This window comes from Cordyceps javanica, chromosome 5 (genome assembly GCF_051103115.1).
Source record: "Cordyceps javanica chromosome 5, complete sequence".
NCBI lineage: Eukaryota > Fungi > Ascomycota > Sordariomycetes > Hypocreales > Cordycipitaceae > Cordyceps > Cordyceps javanica.
In genome coordinates, this window is record NC_139299.1 from 2963266 (window position 1) to 2978109 (window position 14844).

The 14844-nt window shown below is 52.7% G+C and overlaps 1 protein-coding gene across 1 annotated transcript; it reads left to right on the plus strand.

The window, feature by feature from the left end:
* Positions 1-7365: 7365 nt before the first annotated feature.
* On the plus strand, positions 7366-10881 carry V2A60_008117 (uncharacterized protein; the record flags this gene model as incomplete). The annotated part of the gene is made up of 4 exons (XM_083259393.1): positions 7366-7501; positions 7730-8053; positions 8108-8120; positions 8181-10881. 4 exons carry the CDS (start codon positions 7366-7368, stop codon positions 10879-10881), a joined length of 3174 nt encoding a protein of 1057 aa, XP_083115519.1.
* Between the last annotated feature and the right edge of the window lie 3963 nt (positions 10882-14844).

Sequence of the window (14844 nt, forward strand, 5' to 3'; positions counted from 1 at the left end):
GGAATAAGTTGGAGTCGTAGTAGGCGACAGATAGAGAGCGAGAGAGAGAAAGAGCATGCGAGAAGTGTGTTAAAGAAGAGGACCCGAGAAATGGGGGAGTGGCGCGCCTTGGGAAAGCTACCTTGGATGTCAAGTCACCCCTTGGATGTACTCTACACAATTTCGACACGCGAGACAAGACATGGAGGACTTGCAGCACAAGTACAGTGGGAAGGAAAAAGGATCAACTAAGATGAATAAAAAAAATAAAATAAAAAAAATAAAACAAAAAAGACCGTTCTACGAATACATAAGGCAGGTGGCTTGACGGGAACCTTTCGCCCCCACTGTAGCAATCACCCGAACGACCCCAAAAGGACCCCAAAGAAAGGTTGAAACGGCATTCACGTAAAATCAGAGAATGTCCGAGAGAGAGAGAGAGAGGGGGGCGGAGGGAGGGGAATACCTGCCTGCCTAGCACCTACTGGGTAAGTTACCTGCGATGGTGGGTGGTGGATGGTGGGTGGTGGATGGTGTGTGGTTTGTATCCGTACACGCTCGTCGGTGGATGCAGCCGGGGCACGATGCTTTAGTGGCAGGGCGAGAAAATGGGAGAGAGGGAGGGGGTGTTTATTAACCAACATGAGCCTGCATCCGGACAGCATCCAGCAAGGATTTTGGGTGTGGGGGAGTGTGAATGGGCTTGCAGGAGAGCAAGACGAGGATGGCAAAAGGAGAATGGGAAAGCGATCCTCCCCCCAAGCTTGCCCAGAGTGTACTGTTCCTGCTACGACTGGCACGATCATGATGATTGCAACTGGTTTGCTCCAGGACCGAGAGATTGCCAAGCTCGAAACAAAAAAAAAAAAGTCGATCAAGCATAAAGCTCAGCTCAAAATGCTGTCGAAAGGACAGCCTGGGGGAGGGGAGGGGCCGAGAAACGAGGCTGGACGTTGAAAGGGGGCTAACGCAAATGGACATAATCTGGCCGGGGGGCATGGAAAAGTGCATAATTCCTGTGCAAGGCTTATTTCTTTCTCTTTTTTTTTTCTCCTCAAAAGCTGAAGCCTTTCAGGCTTTCTCTGCTTTGGCCCGGCGGTCCATTCAGCCGTCTCGATTTCTTAGACGCCCAACCGTCCAAACTAACAGGCCAATCAGTGCGTTACCCGTTTTTGCCGCTGTGGTTCCGACCGACTAATAAAGATTTTTGCCAAGTCGCTCTTTCTCCTTCTTCGTTGACCTGCTGGCAGGCATCGGGGAACGTATCCCCACGTCGATGGATACTTATCGATGATGTCCATGCGGGCCCTCTTGGCCGTCTCCCCCCCTTCCATCCCTGTCAGTCTTCAGCGCACACAATGACACACGATGACACTCAACAAACTCTTTTTTCTTCTGCTCTTCACCCTTGAACCCGTCAGAGACATTGTATTGCTACATCGCATCTGACTGGTCCAGCCCCCTGTCCACGCCACCCACCATAGGCGGGGGCGTGGACGGCGAGGACGCTGCCCGACTGGCTGCATCTAAGCGCCCAGCTCGCTCGATGCGACCGTGGCTTGCCAGTAGACAAGGACCTGACCCCCTGCCTCCTCCTCCAACGAGTTAGCCTGCACGAGCCGTCCTCCCTTACCCGTCGTCCGATTGTCGTCGTCGTCGCAGTCGTCTTTGTCGCCGTCTCTGCGGCCGTGGTGGATGGCGCTTTTTTCGACTTTGGCTGTGAACCAATCTGGACAAACACCACCCCTCACCCCCTCTAATAAGCCTGCCTAATAAATCATCTGTTCCGCCTTATCCTGCCGCAAGAACGAGAAAAAGTCAGGCCACATTTGCTTCTACTAGCGGGAAAAGCGCCACCTCGAGACTTGAGCCTTGAATCTGTCCCGTGTTGCTCGCCCTACGCCATGACAAGTTGACAACCACCCCAACGCCCACGAACGCGACACTCAGAGTTGCCTCTTTGAAAAATTGTGCTATTGGCCCCCCGCCCCCCCGCCTCTGCGCGAAGGCTTTTCTGAGAATCTCCTCGGACGTCGCGCTATATCTCTTGGCCCTTGGGTCGCGCATTTCGCTGATGCCAAACCCGTGGCAGCGCGCGCCGTGCCTGGAGCTGCTCCTCTTAGGCCAGCCGACCAAGCCGGATGCTGCCCTGCCGAAAGTACCAACCAACCAAGCTAGATGCTCTGTGTTACCCAGACTCTATCATGTGTAGGAGGAGGTTATTCGATTGAGGGGTAGAACGAGGCAAATTTGGCGCAGAGTTCCGGTTGTGCTGCTGTGATGAGCCGTCTTTTTCTTTTGTTTGTGCATCTTTCTTGCCCGGTCAGTGCTACAAACTGCCCACCCACCCTGTCTGCCCCCTTGGTGATGGATACGAACATTGCCAGCTTAGCGAGGGCTTAGTCTCATCGCTGGTCGCGAATCTGCCTTTCACTTCTTCCCAAGGGCTTTGGATCGCGGCGGCGACGGCGGCGGCGGCGGAGCGCGCGAGAGCGGCAATCTGAAGCAAGGCCCCCGGAGTGTGGGCGCCGCCCAGGCCGCCCAGCTCACGGGGAGAAGCGAACTGGTCATTGTCTGATGAGCGGTCTAGCTGCTTCCCCCAACTCGGCCGACGATCGTGGTAGCAACGAGGCTGTGTGTGGACCGCGATTTTGCTCTTGTTCACGTCACATTATCCCACGTCCAGCGTCACATTCTCTATGCAATTTAGTCGGTCCAGGCGAAAAGAACAAGGGCCACGCAAGGGCGGCCATCCCTCCCGCATTTGCTGCGGTGTGACGGGGAACTTGCAGAGCTAACGCATGCAAGCACCTGAACCCATGACGGTTGTCGCACAAAACAGCAACATCCCTGCCAAGGTGCGGTCTTTTTCTCTTGTCGTGGCGCATTCACAATGTCGATCGATTAAAGCCCGTCTGTCCGAGAGAAGAACGCTTTGACGCGGTTTTGCAGGGCACTAAAGCTTGCCGGCAAGGCTGCGTCTCTTCTTACGCGGTTGGCACGTTGGTTGGTTGCAACGGCCCAACGGCAAAAAGATCTCGTCGTCAGACCCTGAAAGGCAGGACAGGGACTTCCAGACATGTCTCTCTCTCTCTCTCTCTCTCTCCCACTTTCCTCTCTCGCACGCGCTGGCCCATCTTGCTGCCCGTAAAGAGAGTCATGCATGCGTGTTGATAGATTGAACGAAAGGAAACAATCTATATGTACACGGTTGCGGAGCATCCTCCTGTCGAATCATCATCTTCTTTGTTGGATGATCTTTTGTGTAATCAGCATTAATGTGTTCATAATAAGTCGGACTGGAGGGTTTTATTGGACGTGTTAAGGACTATCTGGTTACGAGGGTAATATATATGGCGACGCCACAGCGCTATCATGCAGTAATGAAGGAGGACGGGGGTGGCTCCACCCTCCGCACTTTGTATGTAGATGGCCTCCGAAAAGGGTCACCGTCAGTACGCAGCAGCGTGATGATGGGGATGGGCGAGTTATGTTTCTGCAATTATCATACCTGTGGGATCATGCTTTCGAAATTGCATGCATGTCTTTACTGCGAAAAAAAAATAGTTGCTGTTGTTGATGGCGAAGTCGCGGGGTCGAGGGACCACGCGTGCCAAGTGAGGGTGGATGGTGTGCTTGCATATGTAGCTTGTGCTCCCAAGACTTTCTCGGTGCATTCGAAACGAATAAGTTCCTGCAGGAAGTTACCCTAGAGGACGATGTTGTCCAGCGCCGAGGCTCCTTGTCTACGAGAAAGTAGAGACTCAAATTTCTTCGACGTTCTTTGGACGAGGGCCAACGCAGGGACGATGCGTTCTTGGGGGTTGCAGAAAAGCCGATATGATCGCGGCCAGGATCTGCAATTAGAAACACTGCAGATGAGAGACTTCTCTTCCATGATTCAGACTGCAGACTGGAGCCAAGCTATATACCTTCTTTGCAGAAAGACTCGGTACATGCCTCCGGAACCTACCTGATAAGTCTTTTATAGGCCGTGAAATAAGCACTGGCTGTACACGATTGGAGAAATAGAAACCACAAATTCTATCTGATGTGAAATATAGAGAAAGAATAACGAAAGAAGAGCCGTCAACCCATTGAATGCTGCATTCATGCCCGAATGGATTCTGGGAGACAACTATGCTGCGCAGCCCAACATGAGGAAGCAGAAAAACGGTTGTGCCCGACATTTCAGGTTCGGAAGGGCGGTGCATCTAGGGTGAGACACCATAATGCTTTCCATGACCGGTGGCTCCCTAGATTTGGAATACTTGTCAACATGGGCAGCACTCGTATATCCCTACCGAAACCTCAGTACTGCTACCTACATGGACAGAGCATTCAGCAGAATGTGTACACTCTCGTAGGATCATAGGCAACCCCCCCTTTGCCTTTGCGTAAGACCAGAAGGAGGAACCATCCTGATATGTCCCATGAATAGAGAAAACGGCAACCGCAAAACGCTGAGAAAGGGGCCGTCTATGCCAGATGTGTATCGTTTCGATGTCGTTCGTTACTGATGACGATGACGAGTTTTTTAGTCGGGCGTGTTTGAAGCTTGGATGTGAAACTAGAATCCTTATCAGTGCCAGGGGAATAGGAGAAAGAGAAAGCGCTACTAAAGGACGACCTATTGAGGCTAGTAAACCCCGACTTAGCATAGAATTACAAACTAAAGCAGCTCGGAGTATGTCAATGTCAGCCCTGCCGTAGCGCAAAGTCACCCTGCAACTTCCTGGCTGACTCGGCTGGGCTGACTCCTCGCAATGGCTGCTTTTGCACCAGTCTCGAACTACAGGACGTATCAAGCATACGAACAAGCAATGTAGTTGGACTTGTGCGACCGTTACTGAATGGTTCGGCGCTGGTTCGCATGGTGCTGGTGCTGTAGAGAGACGTGTGTCAGAGTCTGTGAAACCCACCTATTTTGTCTGTGGTGGACATACAGCTATCCACGCCGACCATCTGGCAGATTCCACGACTCCGAAAGCCACGAGTCTTTTGTATTTGTCCATTGAGTGTTGGTCAGAGTTTCTCTTGGATACTCCGGTCCATGACTTCTGCGAGTCCGTCTTCTTCATGTCTAAGCATAAAAAGTCAGCCCGTGCTTTTAACTCGCCGCTCACCGAGGTTTCCTGACTTCAGCGCCGTCAGGTGACTAGAGTTTCGGCAGGTCCAAGAGGACCGTTGTGAAGCTAAATAGAGCTTTACTTTGGTTGACATCATCTTTCGGGTGTCTAAATATTCTACGAGAGTGTACGTGCCCACGTGAGCGAACGGCCCCCGACCGCGCGTGCAGGGCTCAGACACTCTCCCAGAGTGTTTGGACACACTCGAGAAACACTTCCGCCCTTTCTTCGGAATTTTTCTCCCAGACCTAGCGAATCTTGAATTATCGACTACAATCTCTATATAAAGTGCTTAGGGTGGTTCCTATTTCTCGATCGCAGGGCATCATTGGGCACGTGTGAGCAGCCGTGCAGATTCCTGGGTTTGAGCATGGTGCCCGCATGATGCGAGCATTTGTTTGGCGCGCCACATGCTCGGCACATTCTAACAAGGCCAGGGGAACTTGTCAGGTGTGTATGCGTGTTACTGTTGTAGATTTCTGTGCTGTAGGAAGTGGCTTGCATGAAATTGCGAAACCGCACTCTTGTACTAACAGGCATCTGGGCGCCGTCCCTGGAGGCAATGCGTATTGTATACTGAGTAGCATTAAAGGAGGCTTGATGGTGGTGATTGCCCTCCAGTGAGCTAGTTAGTGACTACTTCCAAGACAACCACGTTGCGGGTCGCTAAAGCGCTATTAAATGAACGCATTGCATTCGTATACATAGTAGTAACAATATCGGCTCACGGCATCGAAAACTAGATGGCTTGGCTGTCAAAGACTTGTTGCAGTGTTAGCAGCCCTAACACGTTGGATATGTCTAGACAACTAGATACACGGAACCTGTCCGTTTATTTTGCGGATCATATATGCGGGGAGGGTTGGCCGTCCTAGCTTTCGAGAAATGAAGTCATCCAACGGGGCCTGAATGAAACGGTGGCCGGGTGATATGAATGGCTTGAGAAGAAATAGCTGAGCCAATTAAGCTCCTAGCCGCAAAAAGTGTCCTGAAGAGAGGGCGGCGCGGAATCTGACCGCCCACCACCTGGTGCTGTCCCCGGCCATGGGCTGTCCCCCCCCTCGATGGCTAGCTGGAAAAGGCTTTCGCCTCGCGATTCTTGGAGGACAGGCTCTTCAGAATGCGCCCGTCCTCGCGCCGGGTTGCTGCTGATATTGGAACGAGGGCTTGTTTGTAATTCGACAAGTGGCTGGGCTGATTACTGAGTATACTGCCTGGTTTTTCTCTCTCTTCCTTTCGTGCCGCCGGCCTGCCACCATCACTAACATGCATGGTGACCGCAGCCATGACCCTTGCGCAGATGGCTGGGGTAGTTGCGCAGCCCAGCGGCTAGAAACGTGATGTGAGTGGCCCAAACCTGGAATGAGTTGAGGGGATATGAGGAGGACACCCACTCGGAGTGTGCCCATGGGCCATCACCAGGACCAGATGTGTGAGAGGTGGAGCGCGGGGTTCCGGTGCTAGACGAACAAGACTAGCGGATTCAAGCCACGGCAGTACCCTTGCCTTTTTTATGGTCTCAGCACATTCGAGCGATTGTGAGTCTGAATCGGGTGGGATGTAGCGCTGGCCGTTGATGTTTCGTCAAGTCGAGAAAACTGCTTGGGCAGAGTCGGGGAATTCGGCCTTGTTCGTACCGATCCAGGTAGAAAGATAGGCAAGTATGTAGGTAGGCAGTGATGTAGGTAGGTACGCAGTAGAGAGGCCAAAGACAGAGGTCCTTGGGCTGCGAGGGTAGTCAGGTAGTCATGCCGGTGCCTTCCTTTCTTACTAACCTTGCCGTTTCTCGGGTGGTTAGAAAGGTACCTACCTACCTCGGTCGTAGGTAGGCGCTCACCCCCAGCTCCTGTCCTCCAGTCCTGACCCGCCAAGTCCCCTCCCGCCCACCGCGGCGCCTGATCCCTAACACCACTACTTACCGACCGTTGCTGTCATGCCCTCTCTCCCACGTTCTTTTCAGCTCTTGCGACCCCGTTTTTGTTGACGCCTTCTCTCCAGAGATTCAAATCTTCCAAATACATGTTCCATGTGTCGTCGTTAGCCTCGCCTCGTTTCTGTCCTCGTTTCGCCGCCTCTCACGCGTTTGTGTAGAGACTGCTCGGCAGGTGTCAACGCGGGGTCATTTGGCTGCTGCTAGGAGGGACGGCGAGACCGACAAAGCTCCCAACGTCAATCATCGTTCATTCTGCGCCGCCTTGGCTTCACTTTCCCCTCGGAACGACTGCGCTTAACAGTACGGAGTGCCAACGCCGCCACTATGCGCATCGGCTGTCTGCAGTTCTCTCCCCAGGTGGGAGACATCGAGAACAACCTCAACCGGGCCGACGCTGTCCTGTCGAGAGCCGATGTCGAGGAGCTTGATCTTTTGGTTCTGCCCGAGCTGGCATTTACTGGTATGTCGTCCTGTGTTTGTCATATTCTTGGCGTTCATGTCAGGTTTGGCGATCGACTTGGTGCGCCGACCGACTGTTGCACAAGAACGATTGTGTCTGTCATCGTCGTTCGATGTGCACTCTGTTGCGTTCTGCTGGTGGCACCACACGGTCGCACCACCCGCTGGTCCACCACCTGCCATACCGCTCACCTTTGTCAAAAAAAGCCTGCTAAAGACTCTGTTGTAGGATACAACTTTAGATCTCTTCAGGAGATCACGCCTTATCTGGAACCGTCCGGGTCGGGCATCACGTCGCTATGGGCTCGCACAATGGCCCTCAAATACGACTGCACCGTACTCGCCGGGTATCCTGAAAAGGTCGATGTCACACCAAAATGGCCCACCAGTCCCGAGTATTACAACTCTGCCATCGTCGTAAACCCCGACGGTGAAACCATTGCCAACTATCGCAAGTCCTTCCTCTACTATACCGACCAGTCCTGGGCCCTGGAAGGCAATGGTTTCTATAGCGGTTTCATACCCGGGCTCGGAAAGACTTCCATAGGAATTTGTAAGTTGTGTCCTTACTCAAATGGTTTTGACGCATGCTAACAATTGTTCTCAGGCATGGATATTAAGTGAGCACCTCGTAAACAGTTGACGCCGCGCCTATGTACTAACCCACGTTGCCTCAATAGCCCTTACAAATTCGAAGCCTCTTGGGACGCGTATGAGTTTGCGTACCATGCTTTAGAAATTGATGCAAATCTCGTTATTGTTTCTATGGCATGGATGACAAGGGAAGAGCCGCGCGAATTTTCCCGCATGCCCAACACGCCGGATATGGAGACCTTGACTTACTGGGTTACTCGTCTAGAGCCGCTCATTCGAGCTGAAGACACCAACGGTGAGATTATTGTTGTTTTCGCCAACAGGACTGGCATCGAAGGCGACGCAACATATGCAGGGACCAGCGCCGTCATTGGTATTGAAAATGGCGAGGTCAAGGTGTATGGCCTACTAGGGCGGGGCGAGAAAGAGCTGCTGGTGGTTGACACGTCTCAAACACCATACGGCAAACTCATCTACCGGCCTGAAAGCTTGAGCAAAGCTGATGTCCCCAACGGTGAAGCTCACAATTCGACAACGTCTGCCTCGGAGCCCAGTTCTCAGACCGCTGGTACAGCTCTCAAGGGCAATAGCCTACCAGGCGAGAGTGCTCCTGAGTCCGGCAGCCCGAGAGCACAAACATCCAACCAGCAAGAGCCCAAGAAGACTGCCTTCTTAGGTGATGGAGGCCTAACGCCAGTTTCTGGACAGGCCATCGGCTGCTCGCCAACAGGAACGAGCCAAACCATGGACCTCGGATTCAAGCAAGATGCTCAAGTGGTTAAAACCTCACAGGGCGGCGCAGGAGATGCCCCGAGGGAAACCTTGGCGGCAGCAGTAACAAGAAAACCCATTGCTCCAATTACCGTCCCTTCCAACTCCTCATCTGCTGCTGCCGATCCCAAGTCTCCTAAGGGAGACGGCACACCTACCACAACCGACACTCCACTTCGTTCCCCTCGAATGGCAGTACGGCCCAAGCTCGTCATTCCGCAGTCGCCAAACATGATACCGCAGCAAACGTACCCGGACCAGCCCATCAGCGCTGCATCTGCCATCTCGGCAAAGTCCATTCAATCTATCAAGTCAAACGACTCAGAAGCATCTGTCAAAACTGTGACTTCTAATCCCCGACCACCGGAAGATAGTACTCCATACCCCCATAGTGGTATGCCGCTGAGTGGCTATCCGCGGAAAAAGAAGATCTATGGTGGCTTTGTCACTATAAACTCAGAGGATCAAGTCCCCGTAACACCATTTGAAGACCTCTCGCCAACATCAGCAATGTCTTGGGGGTGGCCACACTCAGCGAACCCCTTCGGCAACTTGAACTCCGCTGGTGGCTGGCGTACCAGGACTCCAATCGGTGCTGTACCCGAGCCATTTCCTTGGGCTGCATTGCATGGTGCATCGAGACCTCGCAGCCGCAGCACCAGCCGTCTAAACCGTGGCAATGTAGCGGTGCGACACCCAACGCCACCCGCCACAAGCTTGTACAGTTCTGTTCAATCTCCAGAGCCAGAAACGGCTGTTAACATGTGGAATCCAATCATCGATACTCCACAGCTGGAGAGCGACTCAGGCAGACAGTCGGCACGACCTCCCTCCCCAAAGTCACGGAATGCTAGCCGCTCGCGGACGTACGAGAGGTCTGATTCGGCAGCAGGGACGCCTGACTTCTGTGCCGCTGTGAAGCATTTGGCGGATGTCTCAAAGCGAGTCAATTCTGTCTCAAGAACCAGAGAATCCTCTCTTCACAGACGATCGTTTTCGGAATTATTGCCCAGCCAAGCAAATGATAGCCCCGATAAAGACGGATATGTGCTCTCAGTCACCGAGCCACAAATCGCCATGATGCCCATTATGGCCAGCTCTAAACTTATAAATGAGGAGGCACCGAGATCTATGATGGTTCCAACACCTGTCGCACTGGACTACTATCGTTCGGCTTCGAATTCGGCCCGGCTGCACAGCTCCCCTTCCCTTTCCTCCAGCACCAAACGCAGTGTGCCTGTTCCATCATCAAGAGCTCAGACCAATTTGATAGAGCGGTCCCCGAGTCGTGGGCGCCAGCGGGCTCCTAAGCCTTTTCCTGAGCACCCAGGGCATCGCCATGAAACAGACGTGCGGAGCACGTCCATCGATTCGACACGCAATGACTTGCTTCATCGCCATGTTCGCCGCGCCTCAGCAAATGGTGGTAGTCAAGCTGGCCGAAACCATAACACCATTCAACTGCCGGAAGGTTATTCCGCCGAGGACTTCGAGAGAGTGGAAGAGGTGGCTTGCCCCAACTGCCCTGTTCACGGGCGCCGCTCGAGCTCGGCAAGCAATCCTGTTAGCCATATTCCAGGCTGGCGTGTGCGTTCACAGAATCGACCTCGCCGTCGGCGCTCGACGAGCCAAGCTCGTGCGGCACCCTTTAGCTCGCCGGCCCCTGAGATGGTTCAGATCCGCTCGAAAAAAGCTTTCCCCAAAGCGAAGGCACAAGCAGAAGCGCAAAGAATTCCCGAGCCGCGCTTCGCACCGGCTCCTGTTCAACGACCGAAAAGAGTCGCTGATAAGTTGAGGAGAAATGGTGTCGTGAGTCCGATCGCGAGCCTGCCCCCGCGTCCAAGTACAGCTCCTCTGCCCTTCAATCCGCCGACTCCCAAGGCCATGGCCTATGTCCCAGCACCCGATGAACTGGATTCACCGGGAGAGGACGGTCTTGCTCTGTCAACAAACTTGAAGGGCAAATTTGTTGAACAGGATAACAGTCTAGGAGTGCAGTTGCCAGCGACAGCATAACGCACCACCTGGGCTATATTTGAGGGAGGCGGAGGGCTAGCAGTTGGCGACTCTGAACAAGACTGTCTCTTGAAATGCGAAAGACGCCTGGTCTGGCAGCTGGTGTTACAGACCTGCCATGAAGTTGTGTACCCCATGAAGCTGTGTACCGTATCACGGAGTGGAGGTGAGGTGAGGGCAGGGTCTCACATTTTATTGAACGTTATGTCATATCAGCCTTTCGTTCTTTCTTCATGATACCATGTAGCATTCATTTGATTTCATTTCGTCTTGAGCATATATTAGCACGCTACACTTGTCATCTAGCGATGTTTTTCTCTGTCTTTGCTATGTATTGACGTTTGGTTTGGGAGGGTGAATAATCAAGTGCAGGTTCACGAAGGGCGCAAACTTTACATGTAGACCAGTACACATGGAAATAGTATAGAATACTGAAAATAGTATAGAATACTTACTACCAGGCTTTTTCTACCATATTCACGTTGTTTCTTTGTTCTAAAAAGCCAATTAGCCAAGTCTCGGAATTGTGTTGGGGTGATGGTATATGGAGCACGCCGTAAAGTAGCCGCTCGAGACCCAATGTCATGTTGTGGTTGCAGACCTTGTTGACCTCAGCTACGCCGCCCGGGGCGATTTTTTTAGCCTCCCACTCCGCGTCGATAGCTCCCGCCTCGATGCCGAGGTCAGTGGAGGTGCCTTCCTCGTCGAGGAAAAAGAGTGTGCTCTCCAGGCCCGCGATAGGCTAATTTGGTGCGCGTTCCAGTGTCCTCCGCGGGCTCACCCACCGGGCAGCGCCTTAGCCTGCTGGTGTGCGACATTCGGGGCTCTCTGAGCATCTTTGCGGCTTTGGCGTTGAGGTGCGTCACCTCGAGGGAGTTTGGGTAGAAGGACGTACTTGAGCGGCGAATGCGGAGGTCTCAGTCTTCAAACTACCAGCATACCTGTTTGAGCTTTTTGCCGCCTCCGGCGCCTCATCACAATCATACAACATAAGGAGGAGACGAGAGTTTGAAATTTTACATGTCAGATTGGAAATACATGTTACTTAACAAGACCCATGTGCTTATCTTACAGTTCAATACTGAATATGCGCCTTGAACGCTCAGGGGCACCAGGAAACAGGTCGCGCCTTGTGTCATGCCGCTGCGCTCGACGAGGCAGTATTTCGAAATCTTGGTACAGGGATTTCTTTCCAAGCGCAAGAACCATCCTCTGACTGGTAGATCCAAGTAAGGTAGGAAGGAGAGTATTCAAGCTGTTGAAAAAGAAGCAACGCTCTGTAAGACGACAACCATTTTGGTGGCACTGCTACATGCGTTGTTGCAACTGCGGAAGGAGCATCGCCAGCATATCAGCTTTCACGTTGTTCGGCGCGGGAAGCTTTCCACCTCTGATGATGGTCTGGAATACAGTAGCAAATACGTACGACACACCTACGAGGCTTGCCATATAATTGCGCAGCATCTGGGATACTAGCTTCATGGACGCCGGGAGGCGACTTCATGTGCCAGAGACTGGAACTCGTCGGCATATACAGATTCAAGTTCATTTCCGAAATTGACCTGCGTAAAGAAAATGAGCCAGACTTGTGACGATGTAATATCAAACACTTCCGTCCTCACGACGAGGGAGTCGGCAATGTTTGCTCGAGGAGTAATGAGTGAAGAACATCAAACCTGTTCCTCTTCATCTGATTCTATGTGAGAAGAAATCAAATCAGAACTGAATCGTCATCTGAAGGAAGACTGTTGCAATGCCAACTGAAACCAACGTACCTTGAGGAGTGTCGACGCTCAGCCGTTTAATTTTCCGACTTGGTGAAGTCGACAGCAACACGATTGAACCAACAAACATCTGGAAGTGGCCGTGGTCGGTAAGCGACTTGTTTGTTGACCCTCGAGAGTCTGCGTACGACTATATCATGTTCGTTCAGAGCTTGAATACTATACCATCACGGAAAGCAGGTAAAGAGCCTCGTCTGAAGGATGAAGACTTGCACGGAATTCTCCAACTTGTCCAATGTTGCAGAAGACAGTACACCATACAAAAAGGGTATCGCGGTCAGGGTGGGTGATGGACTGACTCAAGACCTTTCCAGGGATTCAACGCCAAGTTGCTGAATTGAGCCTCGACCGACGCTTGCTTCAATCTATATTCAAGGCAGATTGATATCATTCCATTGCTACAAATCTTCACTTGATACAGAATACTGATAGTAATCCTATCATGAAATTCATTATTAGACTACTAGAAGACTCGTTGCTTCTGCTCGCATGGTCGGGTCGGTCCGGCCCGAGTCGTGGCTGGCCCGGGCCTGGTTGAAATACGAAGGGCAATTTTACTGCATAACAAAACAATCAGTAGCCGAGTCACAGCAATGAGCACTCTGGACTGACACTCAACCACAATATAGGGTTTACAAGGTTTAATATCAGCTCAAGCATGACGTTGACGTACTACCAGCACATCTAATGTATGGCGTAACAATGAACACGGCGCAGTGAGAAGACACAAAGCCTCAACCTCACATGAAGGTACAACACATGCCGGGAAACCTTTGTCTCCACGGTTGTCTTCTCGCCGCAGGCATACTGATCGGCGTCCCATCACAAAACTCGGATTGTCTTGCCCGTCGCAAGTTTGCCGACACGAGTTCCCCCCCGAGGAACTGTCTCTCTCAGGCCCCGGCAAAAGCTACCCGCCATTCAGCGCTACTCAGTACGCAACAGGGAGCGGTTACCTTGATTCAGGTACTCGTGTTCGCAGAGAGAGACCCCTGCAAGGCTGCGCGCGCTGATCGTTCCGCCCATTTCTGCATATGCGGAAGCGTGGAACTTTTGGCTCTGGTATCTCGTGATTTCAACCCAAATACATGTGTGTACGGAGCAAATCCGTAAGGTAAGTACTTACCCAGTATAAGAGGGCAGACGACCATCCGGGAACAGAAAACAGAGACACGCATACCAGGCAACACATTGGTCCAATGAAGTCGTCGATGTAAGCGCCGAGCAATCACCCAGGCTGGCCAATGGGGGACCGTTTGCTAGGATACGGCGGGGGGCAAATGTGATAGTGGCTAAACAGGCCATGAAGGAGGGATTTTTCGCGGCTTTTGCAGGGGTATCTCTGCACCTCTACTCCGTACTGAGAGGTAGAAGGAGAGGGGGGGGGGGGGGTGTGGCCACGCCAGGCGCCTTAGAGCGCTCTTCAGTGGAGGTTGGGGGGCCCTGTAGCAGGCCTGCAGCGTGAAGAAGCGTGTAGATACTTGCCCGTTAGAGTCCGGATGCTCAACTTGCCTGCACCGTTTCCGAATCTCGAATGCTACCATCTCATGCATCTCCATGCATTCAGCCATCCATCTTGCAAACCCGCTCCCCTCCCCCCGCTCGCCCCCTCTCAAGCCGTTCCGTTTTGTGCCCACTCCTCCCTCACTTTTGTCTCTCCCGATGGCAAGGGCCGGCCCTCCAGCCTCCCTCCCCCGCTGCTCAGTCGGTGCGAAGGATTTTGTTGTGAACCCCCCCCCGTGTTCTCGTTTGGGGGCCATGAGCAATCAACACTGTGGACACCTTCCTCCTCCGGCTGCAAGTCCTTCTCGCTCCCTGTCATGTTGACTGCGGGCTCTTTACGCGCTCTTGCAAACACGCACAGAAATGAAATCGGTATAACAGACCCAGCATTTAATATCAGAGGCAGCTTGCAGCTGCAGCATTTCTTCCAACCAACAGGCCCCCGATGTGACGCCGGCTTTGCCCACTCCAAACATCACATTCGGCGGGGTACATGGTTGACCACACACACGCCGACTATATTTCGCCCGCCTGCCCGCTCGCCTCGCTTCTGCAGCTGGCCGTTATCTCCTCCCGCTGCGACTAGAGAGCTGGTATCGCTTACTATTACGGATACATAGCTTCCAACTACGCTCTTCCTAGCGGGACCGCACCCCCTCAAACGAGAGTCCTGGCC